Source organism: Nerophis lumbriciformis, linkage group LG19, assembly GCF_033978685.3.
Source record: "Nerophis lumbriciformis linkage group LG19, RoL_Nlum_v2.1, whole genome shotgun sequence".
Classification (NCBI taxonomy): Eukaryota; Metazoa; Chordata; class Actinopteri; order Syngnathiformes; family Syngnathidae; genus Nerophis; species Nerophis lumbriciformis.
Genome location: NC_084566.2, coordinates 1,813,940 through 1,838,670, shown reverse-complemented (window position 1 = coordinate 1,838,670; position 24,731 = coordinate 1,813,940). Strand labels below are relative to the sequence as shown.

Here is a 24,731-nt window from a genome sequence, read left to right as displayed (position 1 = left end):
TTTTGATGATATTCCGGACCGTATATGGTGAAATCCCTAAATTCTTTGCAATAGCTGGTTGAGAAATGTTGTTCTTAAACTTTGGACAATTTGCTCATGCATTTGTTGACAAAGTGCTGACCCTCGCCCCATCCTTGTTTGTGAATGACTGAGCATTTCATGGAAGCTGCTTTTATACCCAATCATGGCACCCACCTGTTCCCAATTAGCCTGTTCACCTGTGTGATGTTCCAAATAAGTGTTTGATGAGCATTCCTCAACTTTCTCAGTTGTTTTTGCCACTTGTGCCAGCTTTTTTGAAACAGGTTGCAGGCATCAAATTCCAATTGAGCTAAAATTTGCAAAAATTAACAAAGTTTACCAGTTGGAACATTAAATATATTGTCTTTGCAGTCTATTCAATTGAATATAGGTTGAAAAGTATTTGCAAATCATTGTATTCTGTTTTTATTTACCATTTACACAATGTGCCAACTTCACTGGTTTTGGGTTTTGTATTATTACCTTGTTACTATATGACTCATATGTTACATTAAAGACTTACCAATACTGTGGAATAGTGAGTCATGGAGGAGAACCCAGTAGAATCTGATGACGACGTCCAGAAGGCGCACAGGACCACACTTCTGTGGGAAAAGCGAATTCAGCAAAGCATTGTGGTGGACCTCAGCGAGGATGAAAGCCTTCACCTCAGTGACCTGCAGGCTTCTTCTTTAGCTTTTCATCTCACGCAGGAGAAGTGTGCAAGGTCAGAGGCCAGTGTCCATCTCAATGGTGAGTCGTCATGATGATGGCTTGGGGAAAAAAAAGACACAAATAAGAAGCATAAGAGATCCTAATGTGGTTGTTTGCAGAAAGTGCTGAGCGATCAGTTGTGGATGATACCTACTCAGGTTTCAGTGTTGTCAGGAGTGAGAACATCCACTCAAACTTGCAAAGACACAACACCATGCAAGATGAGGAGACTATGCACCAGGAGTATGAAGACCCGGGGCAGAATACCAGCGATGAGGATCAGGAGGACCTGCCATATGACGGAGAGCTGGGCAGTCCTTACTTCACCCGTATGGTAAACGTGATATCTGATGAAGGAAAAACTGTGCTTCAGTCACCTGAAAATGTGGAGAAACAAGCAACTTTACCGCAAGAGGTTGCCAGTGAGGGAGCACCAACACACACCCGCCCTGCAGTTGACCTCAACCAGCTGTTGCTGCGCCATTTGGTCCGGGAGGATTTGCTGCCGATCGAAGCGGAGACTCTACCAGAGGTGTCCCTGCTGGAGAGCGTAGATGACCTTCTCTGCAGCGCCTCAACATGCGTCAACACTGCGGCGCTGAGCAGTATCTCTGAGAGAGAGAAGCTTTTAGAGGAGACGTATCCTGACACCACCAGTCCTGACTGCAAAGTGTGTGATGTTCTCACCAGGGATGTCTCTCATTTGCGCAGAAGGTCCTTCGGCGACATCAAGTACGGCCAGGGTCAAGTCCATTACCCGCTCCCTGACTTCTCCAAAGTAGCTCCTAAGGTGAAAATCCCAAAGGCTTCCACTTGTGTTCCTCAAGTCCCCAGTCCTATGATCAGGACCCAGTCCTCCCCGGAGATGTTAGATGTGATCAGCAGAGTCCTGGAGGATTCAGGCCAGCCATCAGAGAATCCTCAACTCTTTAAAGACACACATCAGCAGACTGGTCCTGCACCGGGGCATCACCTGCAGGTGCAACACACGTTTATCACCTCTTCCTTGTACTGTAGGATACATGTTTTCTTCATTCTCTTCAGGCTGATTATGATAAATTACTGGCCAAATATGGCCAGGCTGAAAATCTCATAGACAGAATGAGGCTGGGAAGCAAAGTAAGTAAACATGCAATACAGGACGTCTCAGTCATCGAATTAAGTGTGGCTTTTACGTAAATGACAATCATTGGTAGTTTAACTTAACTTTAAATGCTGCGGTTTTTGCAGCCCTCTTCAGACATTTGCATTGAGAATGAGGAGAGCGATACAGCAAACCTAAAGGAAGGAAGCCATGTTGGACCTGTAGCGTCTCACATTCCAACACCAGGTAGGTTTCTCTATGACATCTGATATTACAGCAGGCGTTGCTTCGACGACTACGAACCAGCAGATTGTTTCCGTGCAGGTAAAGGGGATCAGATGACTCGATTCTGGTTACATCTTCTTCTTTGCTTTTAGGGTTAGGGTTACGTTAGATGAGAGCCACTGGCTGTAAACTCATTCACTAGGTTTCCATGCACTAAATTAGTCCGATTTCTCAAATAGTTTTTTTTTTTTGTATTTTTACACTCATGTGTGAAGTCCAAGTGTCCATGCACACTCTCTAATCCACACTCTTTCTGCAGGCGATCTACTTTTCAATTGACCAAGTGGAGGAGATCTACCTCATTCATATATATCATTTATATTGATTTATTTATGAAAGAGATGTTTTTGTTAGCAATTTAAATGTGTTTAATGATAATACAAGCATGTTTCACATTCCTTTCTTTCAAGAAGACAAGAATATAAGTTGGTGTATTACCTGATTCTGATGACTTGCATTGATTGGAATCAGACAGGAGTGATGATAACGTCCACATTTTCAAATGGGGGAGAAAAAAAGTCCTGCTTTCTGTCCAATACCACATGAAAGTGGTTGCTTTTTGCCATCTTATTTGTCCAGCTTCCATACTCCTTTTTATACACTTAACATTCATTGACGGCAAACCCCATAGCTTGCTAGCTTGTGCATGCTAGATTTCTGAGACTCTTATTTTGTTAGCGCAAACAGTTGAAACAGGGCTTTTATTGTGAAGATAGGAACTGTGCAGTTGGTCTTTAGAGTTTTGATAGCAGGTACGGTGCGAGAGTCTGTTGAAATAAAAAGTGTTTCTCGCCTTCCTGTCGGTCATTTTTTCTTAATAATGATCTGGCAGCAGCCAGCGTCATCTCACAAGACCCTCGGGTGCCGTGAATGTCAATCAAGTGACGAAAGTGACAGGTTGGTGAAGATTGATGATCGCTAATTTTTAGGTCTATTTTTTTAATGCCTGGCTGACGATGGACTGACACACCCTCCACCATCGACCGCTGTCTCGCCATCGACGTAACGGGCACCTCTGATCTAATGCGACTATTTGTCATACACTGTGTGCCTCCCGTACACTGAGGGGCGCTTATTTCCTTTTGGTGCGGACAAATGTATTGCTTTTCCGGTTGACCTATGACGTCACACGAGGCATCTTCGGTTCCTTACAAGTTAAAACATCTTAGCTCTGTTGTACGTGATGTCCGCTGTAATATCGGCACATATTATGTCTCTAATGACTATGTTGATGTTAAATAGCAGACAGCATCAAGACATGATCTTAGACTGTGCCACAAACATAACGCTATTACCAAGAATGTATCGGAGCAGATGTAAGTAAGTAAGTAAATTGTATTTATAAAGCGCTTTTCACAGATAAAATGACAAAGCGCGGTACAAAACATAGGAGAAGTAAAACAACAATTCGTTGAAAACAACATAAAAAGGGTACAAAGTGGACTAAAAATGATAGTTAAAAGGTGCATTAACTAAAACGTTACTAAAAAGAGAAGTTTTCTAATGTTTCTTAAAAGTGTCAACACAGTCAAGACCACGGAGGTACTGGTGCAAGTTGTTCCAGAGTCTGGGAGATGTAGTCTGGAATGCCAGGGTTTTAAAATGAGTTTTTGGGATCTTTAGAAGACCCTGGCCTGAAGACCCTGAAGAGTAGGGGCATAACAAGTCAGTGATGTACTGAGGGGCCCCACCATGCAACTGAAGAGTAGGGGCATAACAAGTCAGTGATGTGCTGAGGGGCCCCACCATGCAACTGAAGAGTAGGGGCATAACAAGTCAGTGATGTACTGAGGGGCCCCACCATGCAACTGAAGAGTAGGGGCATAACAAGTCAGTGATGTACTGAGGGGCCCCACCATGCAACTGAAGAGTAGGGGCATAACAAGTCAGTGATGTACTGAGGGGCCCCACAATGCAACTGAAGAGTAGGGGAATTAACAAGTCAGTGATGTACTGAGGGGCCCCACCATGCAACTGAAGAGTAGGGGCATAACAAGTCAGTGATGTGCTGAGGGGCCCCACCATGCAACTGAAGAGTAGGGGCATAACAAGTCAGTGATGTACTGAGGGGCCCCACCATGCAACTGAAGAGTAGGGGCATAACAAGTCAGTGATGTACTGAGGGGCCCCACCATGCAACGCACGGAAAGTCAGGACTAAAATCTTCAACTGAATTTGACTGGAAGCCAATGAAGACTGGATCAAATGGGGGTGATATGGACTGTTCTGGGTGCACCGGTCTAAAGTCTGGCAGCTGCATTTTGTACCGTCTGAAGTCTCTTTAGTGTTGACTTGTTGAAAAGAGTGAAGAGAGAATTATAATAGTCAATACCAGTTGAAATGAACGTGTGCATGATCATTTCCAGATCAAATTTTGAGAGCAAATTTCTCACTTTAGAAATATTTCTGAGGTGATAAAAACAGTTTTGGTCATTTTTATCGGGAGCAATGCAGGTCCGAAGCAAAGAAAGACCGGCGAGAGAGGGTTTTTTTTAAGGAAATTTGGATGGAGAATCGTGTAAACAAAACTTTAGAATGTCTCGGAGTTCACTCATAGGGCTTTGTGGATTGATGGGAGGAGTTTTAAATCCGAAGGAAAAGACAGTTTGTGCCCCGGTTGATACTGTTCTGGACTATCTTGCCAGTTGTGTGGAATACAGCTACTTTTCAAAAACCGAACAAGATCAGATCAAGGTGTTTCCATGGGTTGTAGAATGCTTATTTAGGACCAAACGATTCGAGGAATCGGACTTATTTAGTGCATGGACACATACTGGTCAACAATCTAATACAAAATATCACTCTATATGTTTCATAAAACAGTTGAAAATCAGGTGATTACGTCCGATGAGGCCAGTGATGCTGAAAAAATGGCCGCTGAGCTGAGAGACATTATCAGCCAGTTCATGCAGACGGTGAGTTTTAGAGCCTGTCCTCACAGTAATGTTTATGTCTGGCGGCTTGAAAAAAATAAATGCATCTACATGGAGTCATATCAATAACGTGTGACGTCCACTGGGTGAAAATGATGTACCGTAATGCAATGACTCGCCACAATTGGTGCTGTAAGGAGACACAGACCAGAGCTGTGTATAGAGTATGGCCAACTAAACGAGAGGCGCCATCTTTGCTACCAATGATGTGTGCAGCTGTGCCCATAAGAATGCAATAACAGCTGCTGCCGCTACTTCAGAAAATACACAACGGACAAAAATAAACGTAATACCCTCATTTTGCCAAAATCCTCAACAGCTTTGGACCAACAACTCGACTTGTGAATAACACAACAAATGAACTGGTACTCTGCGAGTCTAAAAAAAATCAGTGTGCCAATCGATCAATTTAAAAGAAATTTGGCAGACTCACAGATGAATGTATAACTTGTATTTATTATTCATATTTATACAGTACAGGCAAAAAGTTTGGACACACCTTCTCATTCAATGCATTTTCTTTATTTTCATGACTATTTACATTGTAGATTGTCACATCAAAACTACGAATGAACACATGTGGAGTTATGTACTTAACAAAAAAAGGTGAAATAACTGAAAACATGTTTTATATTCTAGTTTCTTCAAGATAGCCACCCTTTGTTCTGATTACTGCTTTGCACACTCTTGGCATTCTCTCGATGAGCTTCAAGAGGTAGTCACCTGAAATGGTTTTCACTTCACAGGTGTGCCTTATCAGGGTTAATTAGTGGAATTTCTTGCTTTATCAACGGGGTTGGGACCATCAGTTGTGAGTGAGAAAGTGTGTCCAAACTTTTGACCTGTACTGTATATATATATAATCATCATATATACAAACCGCACACATCCTTGGTACCCAACATTGCGCTGCTTCTTGTTTAGTTGTCCATACTCTCTGTATACACAGCTCTGACTCTTCAAACAATCAATCACAATGTCTTTATGTTGCCCTTAAAGCCCAGCAGGCACAAGACATTGACACAACGTTGATTATACATACCGTATTTTTCGGACTATAAGTCGCAGTTCTTTTCATAGTTTGGCCGTGGGTGCGACTTATACTCAGGAGCGACTTATGTGTGAAATTATTAACACATTACCGTAAAATATCAAATAATATTATTTAGCTCATTCACGTAAGAGACTAGACCAGGGGTCGGCAACCCAAAATGTTGAAAGAGCCATATAGGACCAAAAATACAAAAACAAATCTGTCTGGAGCCGCAAACAAATTAAAAGCCATATTACATACAGATAGTGTGTCATGAGATATACATTGAATTGAGATGACTTAAAGGAAACTAAATGACCTCAAATATACCTACAGATGAGGCATAATGATGCAATATGTACATATAGCTAGCCTAAATAACATGTTAGCATCGATTAGCTTGCAGTCATGCAGTGACCAAATATGTCTGATTAGCACTCCACACAAGTCAATAACATCAACAAAACTCACCTTTGTGCATTCATGCACAACGTTAAAAGTTTGGTGGACAAAATGAGACAGAAAAAGAAGTGGCATAAAACACGTCCTAGAAAGTCGGAGAAAGTTATACATGTAAACAAACTACGGTGAGTTCAAGGACCGCCAAAATTAGTAGGACAAAACGGCGCTCGCCAAATACTCGAATCAGTGAAGCATGTTTAATATAAACAGTGTGCTTTATAACAATTAGGGAGGTTTGTGTCATGTTTGTCCTCCTACAGAAACCATATTAAAACAAAAAATATATTTTTTCCCCCTCATCTTTTTCCATTTTTCATACATTTTTGAAAAAGCTCCAGAGAGCCACTAGGGCGGCGCTAAAGAGCCGCATGCGGCTCTAGAGCCGCATGCGGCTCTAGAGCCGCGGGTTGCCGACCCCTGGACTAGACGTATTAGATTTCATGGGATTTAGCGATTAGGAGTGACAGATTGTTTGGTAAACGTATAGCATGTTCTATATGTTATAGTTATTTGAATGACTCTTACCATAATATGTTACGTTAACATACCAGTTGGTTATTTATGCCTCATATAACGTACACTTATTCAGCTTGTTGTTCACTATTCTTTATTTATTTTAAATTGCCTTTCAAATGTCTATTCCTGGTGTTGGGTTCTATCAAATAAATTTCCCCCAAAAATTTGACTTATACTCCAGTGCGACTTATATATATTTTTTTCCTTCTTTATTATGCATTTTCAGCCGGTGTGACTTATACTCCGGAACGACTTATAGTCCGAAAACTACAGTATATGTCCTTTAAAACCAACTTTGAAACAACACTGCAAAATAGTTGCATTTGTAAATTGAGACAACGTTGATGTCTAACGTTGGATCCACATTGTTGGTTGGAAGATGACCAAATTTCAATGATCAAATCAACGTCACAACCTGACATTGAATAAAAGTTGTCAAAAAGCATGTTGTTTCAACGTTGTATTTGTGTTGTAGAATATTGGTCAGAAAATGACCAACATTCAATGGTCAAATCAACGTTAGAACCCAACATTGATTAAACGTTGTCAAAAAGCATGTTGTTCCAATGTTAGGTTTGAGTTGCTCAACATCAAGACCTAAGTCAACACGTTGTTTTAATGTTTTGCTGGGAGGGGAACAACACTATTTTACAAAATTTTGCTTATCATTCCTATTGTTTAATCACAAGTGTCTCAAAGGACTTTACAAACTCACAACAACATCCCCTGAGTGAAACCCAACATCAGGGCAAGGAAAAACTCTAAAGACCCGAACTTGCACTGATTAGCTGTTGGTCTTTTTCCCGCAGGTGGATGACTTCAAGCAGAGAGTGAGCAACAGGTCGCTCTGCACAAAAGAGCAGCAAACGGTGAACACTTTTCCAAATGTGTTCCTGCATGTGCCTGAGCTTACTATGGTCTCACTTGCTGTGTGTGCTCAACTTTCTCTTAGATGTTGAGGAGCTTGACGGATGCCCAAGACCAGTTGGAAAGAAAATACATGAGCAAGAAGGAGGAGCACAGATCTCTGGAGATGCAGAATAATCTGGGCCTGAGCAGAAATATTGGATCCTTCGACCCAAACAGGTTCTTCACTCTTGCATTTGTGCATATTCAGCACAGTCTACTAATTCTGCTTATTTGCATGTGTGCAGGCTGGTCGAGGGAGATATTTTCAGGGTGGGCATGTACCTCGAGGACATAAAGGAAATGATCGACAAAAACATGTGCGAGCAGATCATCCCTCCCCTCTTATTATCTACTCCAAAGGCAGTGACCATGACGACCACGCCTCCATCGCCACTACATGAGGTAACACACACAACTTAGACTTAGACAAACTTTAATGATCCACAAGGGCGTAGCACCACATTCTGGGCTTCCATACACAAAAATACTAATGGGGGCCCAACCCTAAACCCAACGCCACCGCCCTGTACACACTTGGTATGTTTACACATATGTTAATCGTTCGAGAGCCCTAATTTTAATACATAAAAATAATATTACAAGAATTTTCTTTTTGTACAAACACATTATTGTCTGCAGTTGAGTAATCAACAACAAACATGAAACATGTGCATTAAATGTGGCTGTTTTAGGAGTGTTCTGAAAGTGCTGATTGTACGTTTACATACATTTGATGCTGCAAGCTGCGTGGAAAAACAGCTCTTAACTTGGACTACGTCTCATGTTTCAGGGCTCAAGTGCAGCTTTTACCACTGAATGTTTGAAAATGGCGACACAGACGAACACTGAAAAATGCGCCAGTGGAGAAGATGAGTTATTAGACGAAAGGAGTGAGCTCATAACTGATGATGTATTAAAGAGCAGCAACAGGTGAAGACCATCCATCCAACCATTTTCTACGGCTTGTCCCTTTTGGGTCTGCGGGGGGGGGGGGGGGGGGGGGGTTGGGGCTGGAGCCTATCCCAGCTGCACTCGGGTGAAAGGCAGGGTAGACCCTGGACAAGTCTATGCTTATTTATTATTTATTAGCCTTTATTTAACCAGGTAAAATCCCATTGAGATCAAAGATCTCTTTTCCAAGGGAGACCTGGCCAAGAGGGCAGCAGCAAGGTTACATTAAAAACAGTAAACAAATACATAAAACATCACATTTACAACATTAAAACTTGCTCACATGACACATGTGCATACAGACAAGGTAGACTGTAATCCTTTCACAGAAGCTTTAAACTCATTCAACGTAACTAGGGTTTGAAGTTTAATGTTCGATTGTAGGTTATTCCAAGCCTTCGGTGCTGAAAACCTAAATGCTTTCTTGCCCAGTTCAGTTCTTACTTTGGGCACGACAAATTGCAGAACATTCATTGAACGAAGATTGTGACTTCCTTGTTTCTTTGTTAAAAGACAAGACATATTGCTTCAATTGCAGCACGATTAACAACAAACTCCACAAATACAAAATAACAATTAATCAACTAATTTAGGGCTGCAACTAACTATTTTGATAGTCGACTAATCATTGACTATCTTAACGATTAGTCAATTAATCAGCTTATGAAGGTTTATGAAGCTCCTTTAAATGCAGCTTGAGATATTTTAAGCATGTGCTAACTCACAATAAAGACTACAAATATGATAACAAAACTCATTAGGCTATTACAAACCCCTAAATGAGTGAAGTTGGCACGTTGTGTAAATGGTAAATAAAAACAGAATACAATGATTTGCAAATCCTTTTCAACTTATATTCAATTGAATAGACTGCAAAGACAAGGTATTTAATGTTCGAACTGGTAAACTTTGTTATTTTTTGCAAATCATTTGACATGTTATGCCTGCAACCTGTTTTAAAAAAAGCTGGCACAAATGGCAAGAAAGACTGAGAAAGTTGAGGAATGCTCATCAAACACTTAATTGGAACATCCTACAGGTGAACAGGCTAATTGGGAACAGGTGGGTGCCATGATTGGGTATAAAAGCAGCTTCCATGAAATGCTCAGTCATTCACAAACAAGGATGGGGCGAGGGTCACCACTTTGTGAACAAATGCATGAGCAAATTGTCCAACAGTTTAAGAACAACATTTCTCAACGAGCTATTGCAAGGTCTCTTCTAGGCGCAAAATTCAAAAGCCAGCATCTGTGATGGTTAGGGGGTGTATTAGTGCCTAAGGCATGGGTAACTTACACATCTGTAAAAGTAGCATTAATGCTGAAAGGTACATACAGGTTTTGGATTGATTTAAACTTTTATTAGTAGATTGCACAGTACAGTACATATTCCGTACAATTGACCACTAAATGGTAACACCCGAATAAGTTTTTCAACTTGTTTAAGTCTGGGTCCACGTTAATCAATTCATGGTAAATTCAATTCATGGAGCAACATATGTTGCCATCCAAGCAACGTCTTTGTCATGGACGCCTCTGCTTATTTCAGCAAGACAATGCCAAGCCACATTCTGCACGTGTTACAACAGCGTGGCTTTGTATTAAAAGAGTGCGAGTACTAGACTGGCCTGCCTGTAGTCCAGACCTGTCTCCCATTGAAAATGTGTGGGGCATTATGAAGCTTAAAATACCACAACGGAGACCCCGGACTGTTGAACAACTTAAGCTGTACATCAAGCAAGAATGGGAAATAATTCCACCTGAAAAGCTTCAAAAATTGGTCTCCTCAGTTCCCAAACGTTTACTGAGTGTTGTTAAAAGGAAAGGCCATGTAACACAGTAGTAAAAATGCCCCTGTGACAAATGTTTTGCAATGTGTTGCTGCCATTAAATTCTGATTATTTGCAAAAAACAAATCCAGTTTCTCAGTTGGAACATTAAATATCTTTTGGGTTTTGTAAATGTTGTCAATTAAAGTGCTGATAAAAACAAAGTATACATTTTTATGTAAACAAAGGACAGTCATAATATCAGCATAAAAACAAACAACAAGAACACAGCTTCCCCAAAAGTTGTGTGTTGTTAGCTAACAAGCTTTTTATCATACCAAGGACACATACTTTACATGCCTCCTCTTTGAATGCTTTGAATGTCACACTGCTGTGAAAAACAAGGTTCATTTTGCAAATTAAGAACATTTGTGTCTTTTGACGTGTTTATGGTGAAATGTTGCCATACTGTATTTCAATGTTTTGCTGGCGGTGTTGGCAGCCATTTTTCTCTTTTCTCTTCCTCTCACACTCACATTCACACACGAGGGCCAATTTAGTGTTGCCAATCAACCTATCCCCAGGTGCATGTTTTTGGCAATTTGCCGGTGAAAATGTTTATTATTGATTTTTGTCGACAACTTCCTGTCAGGCAAATCATATAGTTGATGTAGATGTCCATATCTGCTGTACAGATTTACTTTACAAAATAGAAATGTTGGATACTTATCCTGTGCCTTATTTGTATTTGACTTTATTAAATGGATTTATATTATTATTTGGTGCAGCCGGGCCGGAGCGGGAGGGGATAGAAAGAGAGGAACAAAAGGAATGCAGAGGGGGAAATTTTGGGGACAAGAGGGGGATAAGACAGAGACAACAACAAACACAACAATAACAACAACATCAGCTAATAGGATATGCACAAATATGATAGTAAAAGTGATGGCTAAGAAGCAGTTAGTGAAATAAATAATAATACAGATATGACAATGAACATTTTTACACTACAAATGGAGCAATACAAATACCAATAGAAATAGCACTATTGATAATGAATAATAACAATAAAGACCTCTATTATCAACAATACAATTGTTTCAAATGCAAAAATACATATATGTAATGATAACTTGAAATACAAAAGAAAGCAGATAAATGGAGGGGAAGAAAGAGAAGCGAACTATATTAACCTTGTAGATTGTTATAGTAACTTTCGGTTGAGCTTTGTCAGTGTGCCGTGTGTTACCCAGTTTCCCCTAAGGGAACAACATTAATATACTGTATGTTTGATGAAACGTGATTATACGTATGAGTGTATGTATGCATATGTGCTTGCGTATGTATAGTGTGTGTATATGTATGTTTGTACAGTGAATGTATATGTACAGTATGTGTGTATGTCTGTTTGTACAGTGAATGTATATGTACAGTATGTGTATATGTATGTTTGTACAGTGAATGTGCGTGTTGATGTACAAACTGAGTGTGTGGGTACAGTATGTACTGTATTTGTGTATGTATGGGGGATCGTAGGTACCTATGTGTGCGCGTATGTATGTATATATATGTATGTATGAATAATTGTGTGTATGTGTATACGGTAAACCTTTGACTGTAATATCTACAGTAGCCATTCATCTTGTGTATAGTGCTTGTCAGTGCGTGTGTTCATATAATAGGCATGTTCTCAAGCTTCCTGCAGGCAGAGTGAGTGTCAGGTACCGTGTAGGTGTTCGGTTCCATTGCGCCCAGCTAAAGAGTGTTTTTGGTATTGTGTGTACAGGCTTTCTGTTTTCCCTGTGGAAGGGCACCCAGAAGCTGAAGGTGAAGCTGAGAGAAAAGCAGGGCTAGGTAGCAGTCAGCAATGGACACCTGGAAGGTCAGTGTTTTTATGGATTCATTCAATTAGTACGTTTTATTAAAGCTGTAAACATGTTTGATGTAGTAGTACCAAGGATGGTATTCAGAACTCAAAACTAGAATGTGACTTTGTGGATGGTGTCAGTCTGCTTGTGGGCTCCTCTTCCCCTGATGCATGCTCACCATCACTATCACAGGTATTGTAAAATATAATTTCATGTTATTTTGCATGGTTTGACCGCTTAAAGTATTGTTTTCTCCTTGAGGGGATTGTTTGCAGAGAGACAGACAGTGGTTTCGGGAGCTCCTACTTGATTAAATCGGGACGGACATTGCAGCCTATTTCTCCAACAGAAAGGTACAAAGGTACAAAGTTGTCATTTGTGTATATTATACTGTATGTGTTTGTGTAAGGGAAAGGGTGAATACTTGGCAAAACAAGCACTCCCGATGTGTTACTTTAGTAACACATCACAGTACATGACAAATGTACTACATGGTGATAGTGCTGGTAAACCCAAAATGACACCCAGAATGAATTGACTCAATAAGCCATTAAAACACCTTATGTAACTTTAATCACCACAAAAGTTGGCACACCTGTTTAAGGGACTGACGAGCATGTGTGTGTTGAATTTGAGCAAAATTGTTTGAAAAACATGGCTGTCATTAAACAAATTGTCTTTACAGGGGAACAAGTGGAAGTTAGCTGACAACAATGAGCATTTGTTTTATGGTTTTATGGTTCACTTACATAGGGATGGGTAGAGAATTCGGTACTTTTATAGGTACAGGCCGAATTCTGACGGTACGACCGAGTATCGACTCCCATAAAATGAAAAGGTGCCATATTTCGATACCTTTGTTGCACGTGACATCACGTTCGGTCGCTCAAACACTTGGCGGACAAACAAGCACTCTAGCAGCCCTCAGAGCAGATTGTCTCTAGGTAATGTTGCAATGTTCCATGCAAACAAATCAAGTATGTCTTATAGAAAACCTCTCAAACGTACAGTAAGACACCACTTTGTCTTTAAATGCGCTAGCTCGATGCTAATTTACATTGGATTTGCTATATAATTCTGGTTAGCATTAGCAATTTTACGTGGCGATTTCAATACCTACAAAATTGGTAATGACAAATGACAACCACAACTACAATTGTAAAGCACGTTACAATTACCCAGCTAATGTATAAAGTGCAGTACTTACTAGATTCAGCTCAATGACAAAGACTACTCCCTGACTAAGCAACACACCGTATTCCAGACATACTTGCCAACCTTGAGACCTCAGAATCAGGGAGATATTCAAAAGGCCCGCTGGGGGGGGGGTGTGTGTATATATATATATATATATATATATATATATATATATATATATATATATGTGTGTATATATATATACATATATATATATATATATATATATATATATATATATATATATATATATATGTATATTAGAGATGCGCGGTTTGCGGACACAACCGCGGAGTCCGCGGATTATCCGCGGGTCGGGCGGTTGAAATAAAAAAAAATTGATTTTATCCGCGGGTTGGGCGGTTGAAATTAAAAAAAATTAGATTTTAAATAGATTCAGGCGGGTGGCAGTTAAATCAATTCGGAAATATATATACATAGTTAAATGTTGTTACCCACATACGAAAAACGAGCAGGCACCTGCAGCATATGCCACAACAGAAGAAGAAAAAAAAAAAAAAGATGGCAACGCCGGCAGCAAACGTGGTACGCGACAAACTAAAAAAGGGAATACTAAAGACCAGGGGAAAAAAAGGCCAGAAAAGTTCAGCGTGGACTCGTTTTTATGAGGTTGTAAATCAGGATGATAGTAATGCTGGCTACATGATTTGCAAGAGCTGCGACGCTGTTTATGTCTACGACAGTCACAAAACCGGAACATCTAACATGGTGCATCACATTTGTGCAAAACCCCGAACCTCCACAAACACCCTGAGCATGAGCAGTTTTGTCCGCCGTGATCCCAGAAGAGTGCCACAGGATGTTAAAACAAGATAGAACGCAGCTGCCTGCAGCAGTTTGAGTGGCGCGAGCGCACTTGGAGGTGCGCTCAGCGCGGCTCCCAGATGATTGCGCACTGGTGTGCGTCTGGGCCGTGACAGCGTGGCACGCATTGAATGTCTCTGCTACATTGGATCAGTCTCCTTTCTTTAACAGGCAAAAGCTTTATAACCTCACTAATGCCTTGCATCGTCTATATTAGATATATAACAACGGGTGGGTGTGGGCGGGTGCGGTTTTGATAAAATGTTAGTTCGGGTGGATGGCGGATGGGTGACGACTTTTGTGATGCGGTTACGGATGAAATAATTGCCTATCCGCGCATCTCTAATGTGTGTATATATATATATATATATATATATATATATATATATATATATATATATACATACACACACACACACATATATATATATATATACACACATATATATATATATATATATATATATATATATATACACACACATATATATATATATATATATATATACATATAGCTGTAATATATAAGTATTTCTTATATATATATATATATATATATATATATATATATATATATAAGAAATATATATATATATATAGCTGTAATTCACTGAAATTCAAGTATTTATTTTATTATATATATATATATATTTTTATAAAAGAAGTCTGATGTACAAAATTTGCAGGCAGCATACCCCTTCCCCTTCGAGCTGTCCTGGATGAACTTAAATTATTTTTTTCCAATCATTTTGGAACTTGCAAGCGTACTTCTTCTTCTTACTCGTCGTCGCCATGTCTCTTCTACTGCTTCGTCTCCTTCTTCTTCTGTTCTGATTGCCGCGCTTGACGGGACAAGCGGTAGAAAATGGATGGATGGATGAATGGACTTCGAGGTGTAACCACTATTATTGTCCGGCCGGAAATGGCGCCCCGTACTGGATAGGGATGATGTTCGTTAAGAAATTATCGATGTCGATGCCATTATCGAATCTTCTTATCGAACCGTTTCTTTATCTAATCTCTTATCGAATCCAGATAGGTTGTTGTGTGTGCACTGAGTTCCAAAAGCCATAGATGTTATGTGACTGGGCCGGCACGCTGTTTATATGGAGGAAAAGCGGGCGTGACTGAGGACAGCATGCGGCCGTTAAAGGGTGAAGGTTTCAGGTGAGAGAGGACGCTAAAGGCACGCCCCCAATATTGTTGTCCGGGTGGAAAGCAGGAGAAATTCGTGAGAATGGTTGCCCCGGGAGATTTTCGGGATGGGCACTGAAATTCGGGACTCTCCCGGGAAAATCGGGAGGGTTGGCAAGTATGATTCCAGACCTGGGCAAAATACGGCCCGCGGGCCACATGCGGCCCATTATGATTTACAATCCGGCCCGCCGGACGTTCTACATCATTTTTTAGACCTAACATCAAAACTGTAGCTGCCATTATGATGTGCAGTGCTGTTTTTAAATGGCCGTAAGTCTTGAACTATAGAAAGTATTTCAATGCTTGAAATATGCGCTTTTGGGTGTTATAGGAGTTATTACGGTAATCTACGTCACAGCAGCTCAGACCAGGAACAAAGCAGAGTGGGCGGGGTTTGTTTTCAGAGCAGCCAGCCCCAAACGTGTGTGTCAGGAACAGATGCAGAAGCACATTTTTACATGATAATATATCATATTGTATGTGTTTATTACACTTTGCCTTCATATTTTGCTGTTTGTTACATTTTTGTTGTGTTTTTCTTGATCGTAAAAGATACACAACTCTCGAGAAGCCGCTCTGAGAAGTAAAAGAGGAGCGATGTTTATATGTTGTTAATGTTCAGTGTTTTATTGTTCATAGTTAATATTGTAAATCCCACATAAAAGAGGAGCGATGTTCATATGCTGTTTATATTCAGTGTTTTATTGTTCATAGTTAATATTGTAAATCCCACTTTCTTTTTTTTTCAAGTACATTTTGGGTGTCCAATTCAGTAAAAAATAAAGTAAAATTCCTTTCCGTTTTTTTGAGGTGGTCCCTCATAACTTTTTCAGAATCCTATCGGACATTGTGACTTTTGGTATTAGTGTTCCTGAAAAAAAGGCAGCCAAACACATACTGTACAGCATGTTTTTACAGCTAAATGTGTATGTATCATTTATACACACATACACCTTGGCCCCCCAGACACCTTTTTTTCTCTCAATGTCACCCTCGAGTCAAAATATTTGCCCAGCTCTGCCGTAGTCTCTCCACTACTGCCATCTAACGTCTTGGAATTGCAACTGCATGCAAAGCCTACTACATAATTAAATGAGAACAGGAAGTGAAAATATGTGTTAGTAATTGCTATGAAGTAGAAAACGGGTCGGATTAAATAGGCTTTGCTTCTTCCTACTCCTTTTCTGACATGTTGTAAAGAAAAAAATCTAAAGATGTCAACTATGTGTTGTACAATATTGAAACTGTAGACATAAACTTCAACTTTAACTTCAACAATAATATATGTATAGCATTTGCAAATGACACTCAGAAGTATGACATTAAGATTTAAAAAGTGGACATCTGTATTCCAGTATGACCTTCATGTTGTTGCCGGATCGTTGCTTTTCTGTGGTTTGGGTACTTGCTTTATGTGCTTTGTGCTTTTGGCCACCAAGTGTAGACCTTTGTGACAACATCACGGTTCTACTCTGATGTTTCAGACCCTAACTCTTTAAAAGCCCTTCTGCAGTGTTCACAGTGATGGACTTAGTGCCTCAGACAGCGAAGGCTCCTCCCTTAACCTGCAGACAACCATCCATCCATCAGATGCGAACAGCTGGCAGCGGACTAGCGTCAATTCACCGGTCCGAACAGATGCGGTGGATCTATGGGTGCAAAGTACCACTAAAGACTCAGTCAAACTGCTGGGTAAGTTCATTCTTCCACCAAAAATGTGTACATTTTCTCATTCTGTGACCTGAACAGGCTCTGATACAAGTCATCACTACGCCTCTGAAGCTATGAATGGAGAACCGAACAAACAGCACCAGTGCTCCTGTGATGGGTTAGTAGGACCTCACACTCTTTTAAATGTTTTTGTCTTTTCCAGTAAACACGCAAGCTGTGTGTGTCCAGTGTGGTTATCCAAGCTTTGCAGGAAGATGTAAGAGAGCTGAAGAAGAATCTAGAAGGTCTGGCACAGAAGATGGATTACCTGGCCTTTAAATACAGGCAGGAGCGTAGGTCCAATTCTAAACCAAGGACCTACCAGAAGCTGTCTAGGTCAGTCGGCTAGCAGTCCTGTGAAGCTTACCGTATTTTCGGACCATAGGGCGCACCGGATTATAAGGCGCACTGCTGATTAGTGGGTCTTGTGAGAAAACGTCCGACCGGAAATTTCTAATAACTAAAGTTCCATGGGTGAATTATGTAAACTCACTACACCGGTAGTATTACCGCTACCATAGCGAGTCTAATGACAGATATACGTGAGAACTTTACACTACTTATATTAGAAATGGCAACAGTGGAGGATGAATGTCCCATAACAGGAGGATGGAGAAAGAGAAGAAGCTTATCGACTAGGCGTCTCCACTGACTACAATGGCGGACGAGGGCAAATTTTCAGGACTTATGCAGATCCCAAATATACATCAGTATGTACCAGAAGTTAAGAAAAGTTGTTTTTGCATAATATTGCGAAACAAAACGCCAGATAATATGTCTGCTAATAGGTGTAATTTTGCGGTCCATATACGCACACACCATAATAATACTCGTATGTTGAAGCAGAGTACGTTGGAGTACAGTAGCCATAATGCTCCGACAATCCATCAAGCGGTGCGGCTTCATAGCTTACCAAAGTCGTACTAAAACATTTGACAAGATTTTTGAGTGCCTTGTGTAGGGATGTCTGATAATGGTTTATTGCCGATATCCAATATTCCGATATTGTCCAACTCTTTAATTACCGATACCGATATCAACCGATACCGATATCAACCGATACAGATGTATACAGTCGTGGAATTAACACATTATTATGCCTAATTTGGACAACCAGATATGGTGAAGATAAGGTCCTTTTAAAAAAAATAAAATAAAATAAGATAAATAAATTAAAAACATTTTCTTGAATAAAAAATAAATTAAAACAATATAAAAACAGTTACATAGAAACTAGTAATTAATGAAAATTAGTAAAATTAACTGTTAAAGTTTAGTACTATTAGTGGACCAGCAGCACGCACAATCATGTGTGCTTACGGACTGTATCCCTTGCAGACTGTATTGTTATATATTGATATATAATGTAGGAACCAGAATATTAATAACAGAAAGAAACAACCCTTTTGTGTGAATGAGTGTGTAAATGGGGGAGGGAGGTTTTTTGGGTTGGTGCACTAATTGTAAGTGTATATTGTGTTTTTTATGTTGATTTAATAAAAAATAAAAAATAAACGATACCGATAATAAAAAAAACGATACCGATAATTTCAGATATTACATTTTAAAGCATTTATAGGCCGATAATATCGGCAGGCCGATATTATCGGACATCTCTAGCCTTGTGTAATGTTCTATATTCTCACTGGAACATTTAAAGTTTTGGTGCTGTTTACTGGTGTCATCTTGCAGTCTACACGTATCTCTTATGTGTGACTGCCATCTACTGGTCACACTTATCATTACACAATGTACCAAATAAAATAGCTTCGAGGTCGGTAAGCACAACTAGAGTTATTCCGTACATTAGGCGCATCGAGTTATAAGGCGGACTAACGATTTGTGAGCAAATGAGAGGTTTTTAAGTGCGCCTTATAGTCCGAAAAATACGGTACTCTAATAAACGCAGCCTATATTTGTAAATGGTGTTATTAACATTTGGCAGATGGCAGCAAACGAGTCAGTTAAGACGGGAAGACTGGATTTCAACAGATATGGACCCAAGCAACAGCAAAGGTACAGTAAAAAAAATGTTTCTGTATATAGAGTACTTACATTGTGGTTTCTCCAGGAACGGACAGTAGTTGCACATCCCGCTCTGAGATGACGCTGCGCTTATACTATCCACCTGCGGGAGGCGATAGAGTCAATTCAGTTTCAGGACAATTGCAGGAGAAGCTGCAAACCAATGATGGAGGTTAGTGTATGTTTCAGCACATACATAACATAATAGGGCGTGGGAAAACACACTATAAATTTTTTTTTTTTTTTTTTTTTTTTTTTACAATTTAAAATGTATTCCAAAATAAAAGAAAAAAAGTACATACCAATGTTATTTGTGAATTTATCATAAAATATTGAGAATCCACACACAAGTTTAAATTTACCATTAACAAATGTCCTGGATAAACATGTGTTAGCATAAAATCACTGAACAATCATATCCCATTGAAACAATATATATATATGCTAAGTAAATGCAGGATCAAAGAGCAAGGCACAGTAGAATCTATAAATACAGTACTTACATTGTGGTTTCCCCAGTGGCAGACAGTAGTTGCACATCCCGCTCTGAGATGACGCCGCGTTTACACTATCCACCTGCGGGAGGCGATAGAGTCAATTCAGTTTCAGGACAATTTCAAGAGAAGCTGCAAGCCAATGGAGGTTAGCAGAGGTGGGACCAAGTCATTGTTTTGCAAGTCACAAGTAAGTCTCAAGTCTTTGCCCTCAAGTCCGAGTCAAGTCCCGAGTCAAGACAGGCAAGCCCCGAGTCAAGTCCAAAGTCAAGACTGGAAAGTCTCAAGTCAAGTCCTAAGTCCTGCATTTTGAGTTTCGAGTCCTTTCAAGTCCTTTTAACCACAGACTAATATATTAACACAGATTGTGTATGCTTTTCAAACGCTGTATTTATTTATTAAAACAAGTGCATTTTAAATTGCAGGAAAGAAAATTGTGCTGACATTGCACTTTATAATAGCACTATTAACCAGTCATTTTAAACATTAACTCATTCCTTTACAGAACAAACACATTGAAAAATAAAGTGCAAATGTACTTATTTGTACAAAAGTGTTAACATTGAAAAGACATGACATATACGTGAACATAACAAAAAAGTTGTACTTTTTATATGTCAGGGCCCTATGCTGCATTGCATTTGCAAAAGACCAAATTAGCCAAGAGTCTGTCAGTCATTTGTGCACGATGGGGGCGTAGTATGATGCCACCATGGCTGAAAACTCGCTCCACTGGAGCACTGGAGGCAGGCACTGCCAAGACTCTCATGGCCACTCGGAACAGTGAAGGAAGAGTCTTCATGTTCAATGCCCAGAACAAAAGGGGGGAGAGAGTTGTTTTGGGTTGGTGCACTACTTGTAAGTGTATCTTGTGTTTTTTATGTTGATTTAATTAAAAAAAGAAAAATTAAAAAAAATTATTTGTTGTGCGGCCCGATACCAATCGATCCACGGACCAGTACCGGGCCGCGGCCCGGTGGTTGGGGACCACTGAGGTAAACAACCAACAGTATGTCAGAAAGCTAGCTAAAACGGTACACATATTCATAATATAGTATACATTTTAACTGACCTTTATTTTACTATTTTTGTCTTTTTTTAGGTGGCTAAAATACGCGGTGCTGCTGACCGCCGTCTAACGTTACGTGTGATATGTTGACTAACGTAACCCTGCTTTAAAAAAATCACTGAACAAAAAGTATGAATAAGGTAGTGAACTGCAACAGATTCCCGTGTTTGCAATAACGTTATAACGTTAGCAGTGAGTTTACAGCCTCACTGATTTAACTACACAGCAAATAAAAGTCACGTTACTTAGCCAATAAACGTTATCTTACATTCAAAACTTACCCTTCTTTGTGCAACTTCAAATGCCGGACGAAGTTGGAAGTTGTTGCCTCTCCATCAGTAATTTTCGAACCGCATGTGTTGCATACTGCAAACCGTTTTGTGTTGACCACCTCGTAATTTTTATACCCAAACGAAATTATTTTAGGTATCATTTTTTGTTCACTGGCGTGTGGTTTGGACATGTCTTCTTCGTTGGTTGTCCTGCAATTTGATTGGATGAATGCTGTGTGATGAAAACAAAGTAGATGTAATTTGATTGGCTGTTGTACTGAGAGCACACCAGCTGACACACGCAACGCTGATAGACAAGTACACAATGAAAAATACGGAGCGCTCCCGAATAACTTTTTCATCTTTGGGTTTTGGGGAAAGTAGCAAGTCATGTCAATTCAAAAGGCTCAAGTCCAAGTGAAGTCACAAGTCATTGATGTTAAAGTCTAAGTCGAGTTGCAAGTCTTTTTACATTTTGTCAAGTCGAGTCTAAAGTCATCAAATTCATGACTCGAGTCTGACTCGAGTCCAAGTCATGTGACTCGAGTCCACACCTCTGGAGGTTAGTGTATAATTCAGCACATACATAATATAACATCCATCCATCCATTTTCTACCGCTTGTCCCGGTGGGGTCACGGTGGGTGCTGGAGCCTATCTCAGCTGCATTCGGGCGGAAGGCGGGGTACAACCTGGACAAGTCGCCACCTCATCACAGAGCCATTAATGTCATTTTCATTGGGTTTCTTTTACTCCACAAGTATCAGATGGAAGCACCTTTGGTCTTATGGAATCTTGTTCGAAGAGAGAAAGAGACAATCCTTCCAAACAGAGGACACAGAGTAAGTGAGAATGTTATGACCTCGTTATCATGTCCTTTTTTCAATATTTGATACAGCATGCATCCTGATTTTCTTAAATTGGTATTAGAAATGGGCATGATTATTAGACTATTAAAAATGACAGTAATGTATGTTGATATTGTGGGAACTGACAAAAAACTAGTACTGTTTGCTGGATGCTGTTATGTTTATTTTATGGACTGAAGGAGAGCTGTACTCTTTGTTAAAAAGCATTTAACCTATTAAAACATACAAATATTACCTTTTTGAAACAAATAATGTAATTATACAACAATGTTAAAGCCTTACACAACATTTTGTTTCGGAGAAATATAACCTTAGAGGAAAATCTAATTTAAAACATTTGTATGCACGTACAATACTTAAAACCTTTAGCATATCAGCATGTGTAAATTAAATGATGGAATGGATTAAGCAAATAAATCCAACAAAGCACCAATATGATTCAGTTTAATAGACTGTTCAAACTACAAGTGTTCACAAAGTACACAGAACAATAATTATGATGAACATCTTGAACCCTTTTTTTTTTTTTGAGATAAAGATTATTTATGTATTTAATATTTGTTTACTTACTATGGTATATTATTTCATTATTCACTGTCCTGTTACAGAGAACAAGGAAATGGGATACAATTGCTACGGTATGAAAAGGGGTAGGATTAAATAAGCTCAGTTTCTTCTGACTCCTTTTCGGATGTGCTGTGATGAAACAACTGGAAATATGTGATGCATTACATTGTATTGTATGCATGTTCCAAATAAACAGAAACTGAACTGAACTGTTTCTGCACCAGAGGCCAACTTGGAAAGATGGTCTCCGTCCACCCAAAGAGCATTTCTCCAGGTCGGCAATGCTTCCTCCTGCAGTCTACCTGCCAGGTATAGACTGAGCCGCAACATCATCACCAAAAAAGCTGTTCCAAAATGACTCTTTACATTCCTTGTTATATTCAGCTACAAAGTGACGGAACCTCCGGTTTATTCCTTGTCTCGACCCCGGAAGCGTTCCACCCAGTCGGACACGGCCCTCCTACCCAGCAATATGTACTTTCAGCAGACACTGTCAAGGCCTGACAACAGACAAACCGGAAGAAAGGTGCTGGTCACTACCCTTATCATAACTTTGCAACCATTTACAACAGGGGTGCCCACACTTTTTCTGCAGGCGAGCTACTTTTCAATTGACCAAGTGGAGGGGATCTACCTCATTCATATATATCATTTATATTTATTTACTTATGAAAGAGAGGTTTTTGTTAACAAGTTAAATGATAATACAAGCATGTTTAACACATATAGATTCCTTTCTTTCATGAAGACAAGAATATAAGTTGGTGTATTACCTGATTCTGATGACTTGCATTGATTGGAATTAGACAGTAGTGATGATAACGTCCACATTTTCAAATGGAGGAGAAAAAAAGTCCTCCTTTCTGTCCAATACCACATGAAAGTGGTTGCTTTTTGCCATCTTATTTGTCCAGCTTTCATACTCCTTTTTATACACTTTACAAGAAATACATTGGCGGAAAACTCCGTAGCTTGCTAGCTTGTGCACGCCACCTTTCTGAGACTCTTATTTTGTTAGCGCAGGCAGGATGAAGCAGCGCTTTTATTGTGAAAGTAGGAACTGTGCGGTCAGTCTTTAGAGTTTTTACTGTAGGTACGGCGCCTTCCTGTCGGTCGTTTTTCCTTATTAATGATCTGGCAGCAGCCAGCGTCATCTCACAAGACCCTTGGGTGCCGTGAATGTCAATCAAGTGACAAAAGTGATGTCTTGGTGAAGATTGATGATGCTCATTATTAGGTCTATTTGTTTAATGCCTGGCTGGCGATCAACTGACACACCCTCCACCATAGACCGCTATCTCGCGATCAACCTAATGGGCACCCCTGCTTTATAACATCATGTTGCTCTCTTTTTGTTTAAAGGAGGGCATCAACGCCACTTTGTGCCACGCTCTCGAGGAAGCTCGCAACCTGAATAAGAAAGCAGACCACATGTTCAGGAGACTAACAGAAGACCTGGTCCAAGTTCAACTCTTGTCGCAGGAGTGTGTGCAACATTCAGCCAGTAGGAGGCAGGACACGACTCATCACGGAAAACAGAGCAGCTGGACCAGCAGAAACTAGTCTTCTGAGAAGCTGCGTAATTGTAACTTATTTAATGACGAGTATTCATAGCTGTTCTGCTTTCTAATAAAAATAACTAAACCAGTTAATATACATGCTGATAACTTCAATGTTTTAATTAACTCCTATGACGAATATTAGTCATGCCATTGCTGTGGACTCCACAAAATCACATAGTCTACTGGTCTATAGTATTGATTCCAAACTGGTCTTACCCACAAGTCACAGTCCACTTTTCTAAATTACACAACAAAGGCCACAAATGTAGACGTTCCATATATTTCTGCATTCAGAGCACACAATCCTTCACAGCATTCATAAAGTATACTGTACCTATCCAAAACTGAAGAAACCAAACCACTGCATGTATACATACAAGTTAACATAAATACAATTAAAT

At 39.8% G+C, this 24,731-nt stretch overlaps 1 protein-coding gene across 1 annotated transcript; it reads left to right on the top strand.

Annotated features, from left to right (window-relative positions):
* The first annotated feature begins 566 nt into the window (after nucleotides 1–566).
* LOC133618379 (uncharacterized) lies at nucleotides 567–24,412 on the top strand. Its single transcript, XM_061978678.2, has 19 exons — nucleotides 567–774; nucleotides 855–1,714; nucleotides 1,780–1,854; nucleotides 1,966–2,065; nucleotides 4,928–5,019; nucleotides 7,858–7,917; nucleotides 8,001–8,134; nucleotides 8,203–8,359; nucleotides 12,382–12,386; nucleotides 12,463–12,558; nucleotides 17,277–17,455; nucleotides 17,513–17,591; nucleotides 17,663–17,809; nucleotides 19,419–19,489; nucleotides 19,545–19,670; nucleotides 22,094–22,174; nucleotides 22,993–23,077; nucleotides 23,153–23,294; nucleotides 24,131–24,412. The coding sequence occupies exons 1-19, from the start codon at nucleotides 567–569 to the stop codon at nucleotides 24,329–24,331; spliced, it is 2,898 nt and encodes a 965-aa protein (XP_061834662.1). The 3' UTR covers nucleotides 24,332–24,412.
* The last annotated feature ends 319 nt before the right edge of the window (nucleotides 24,413–24,731 follow it).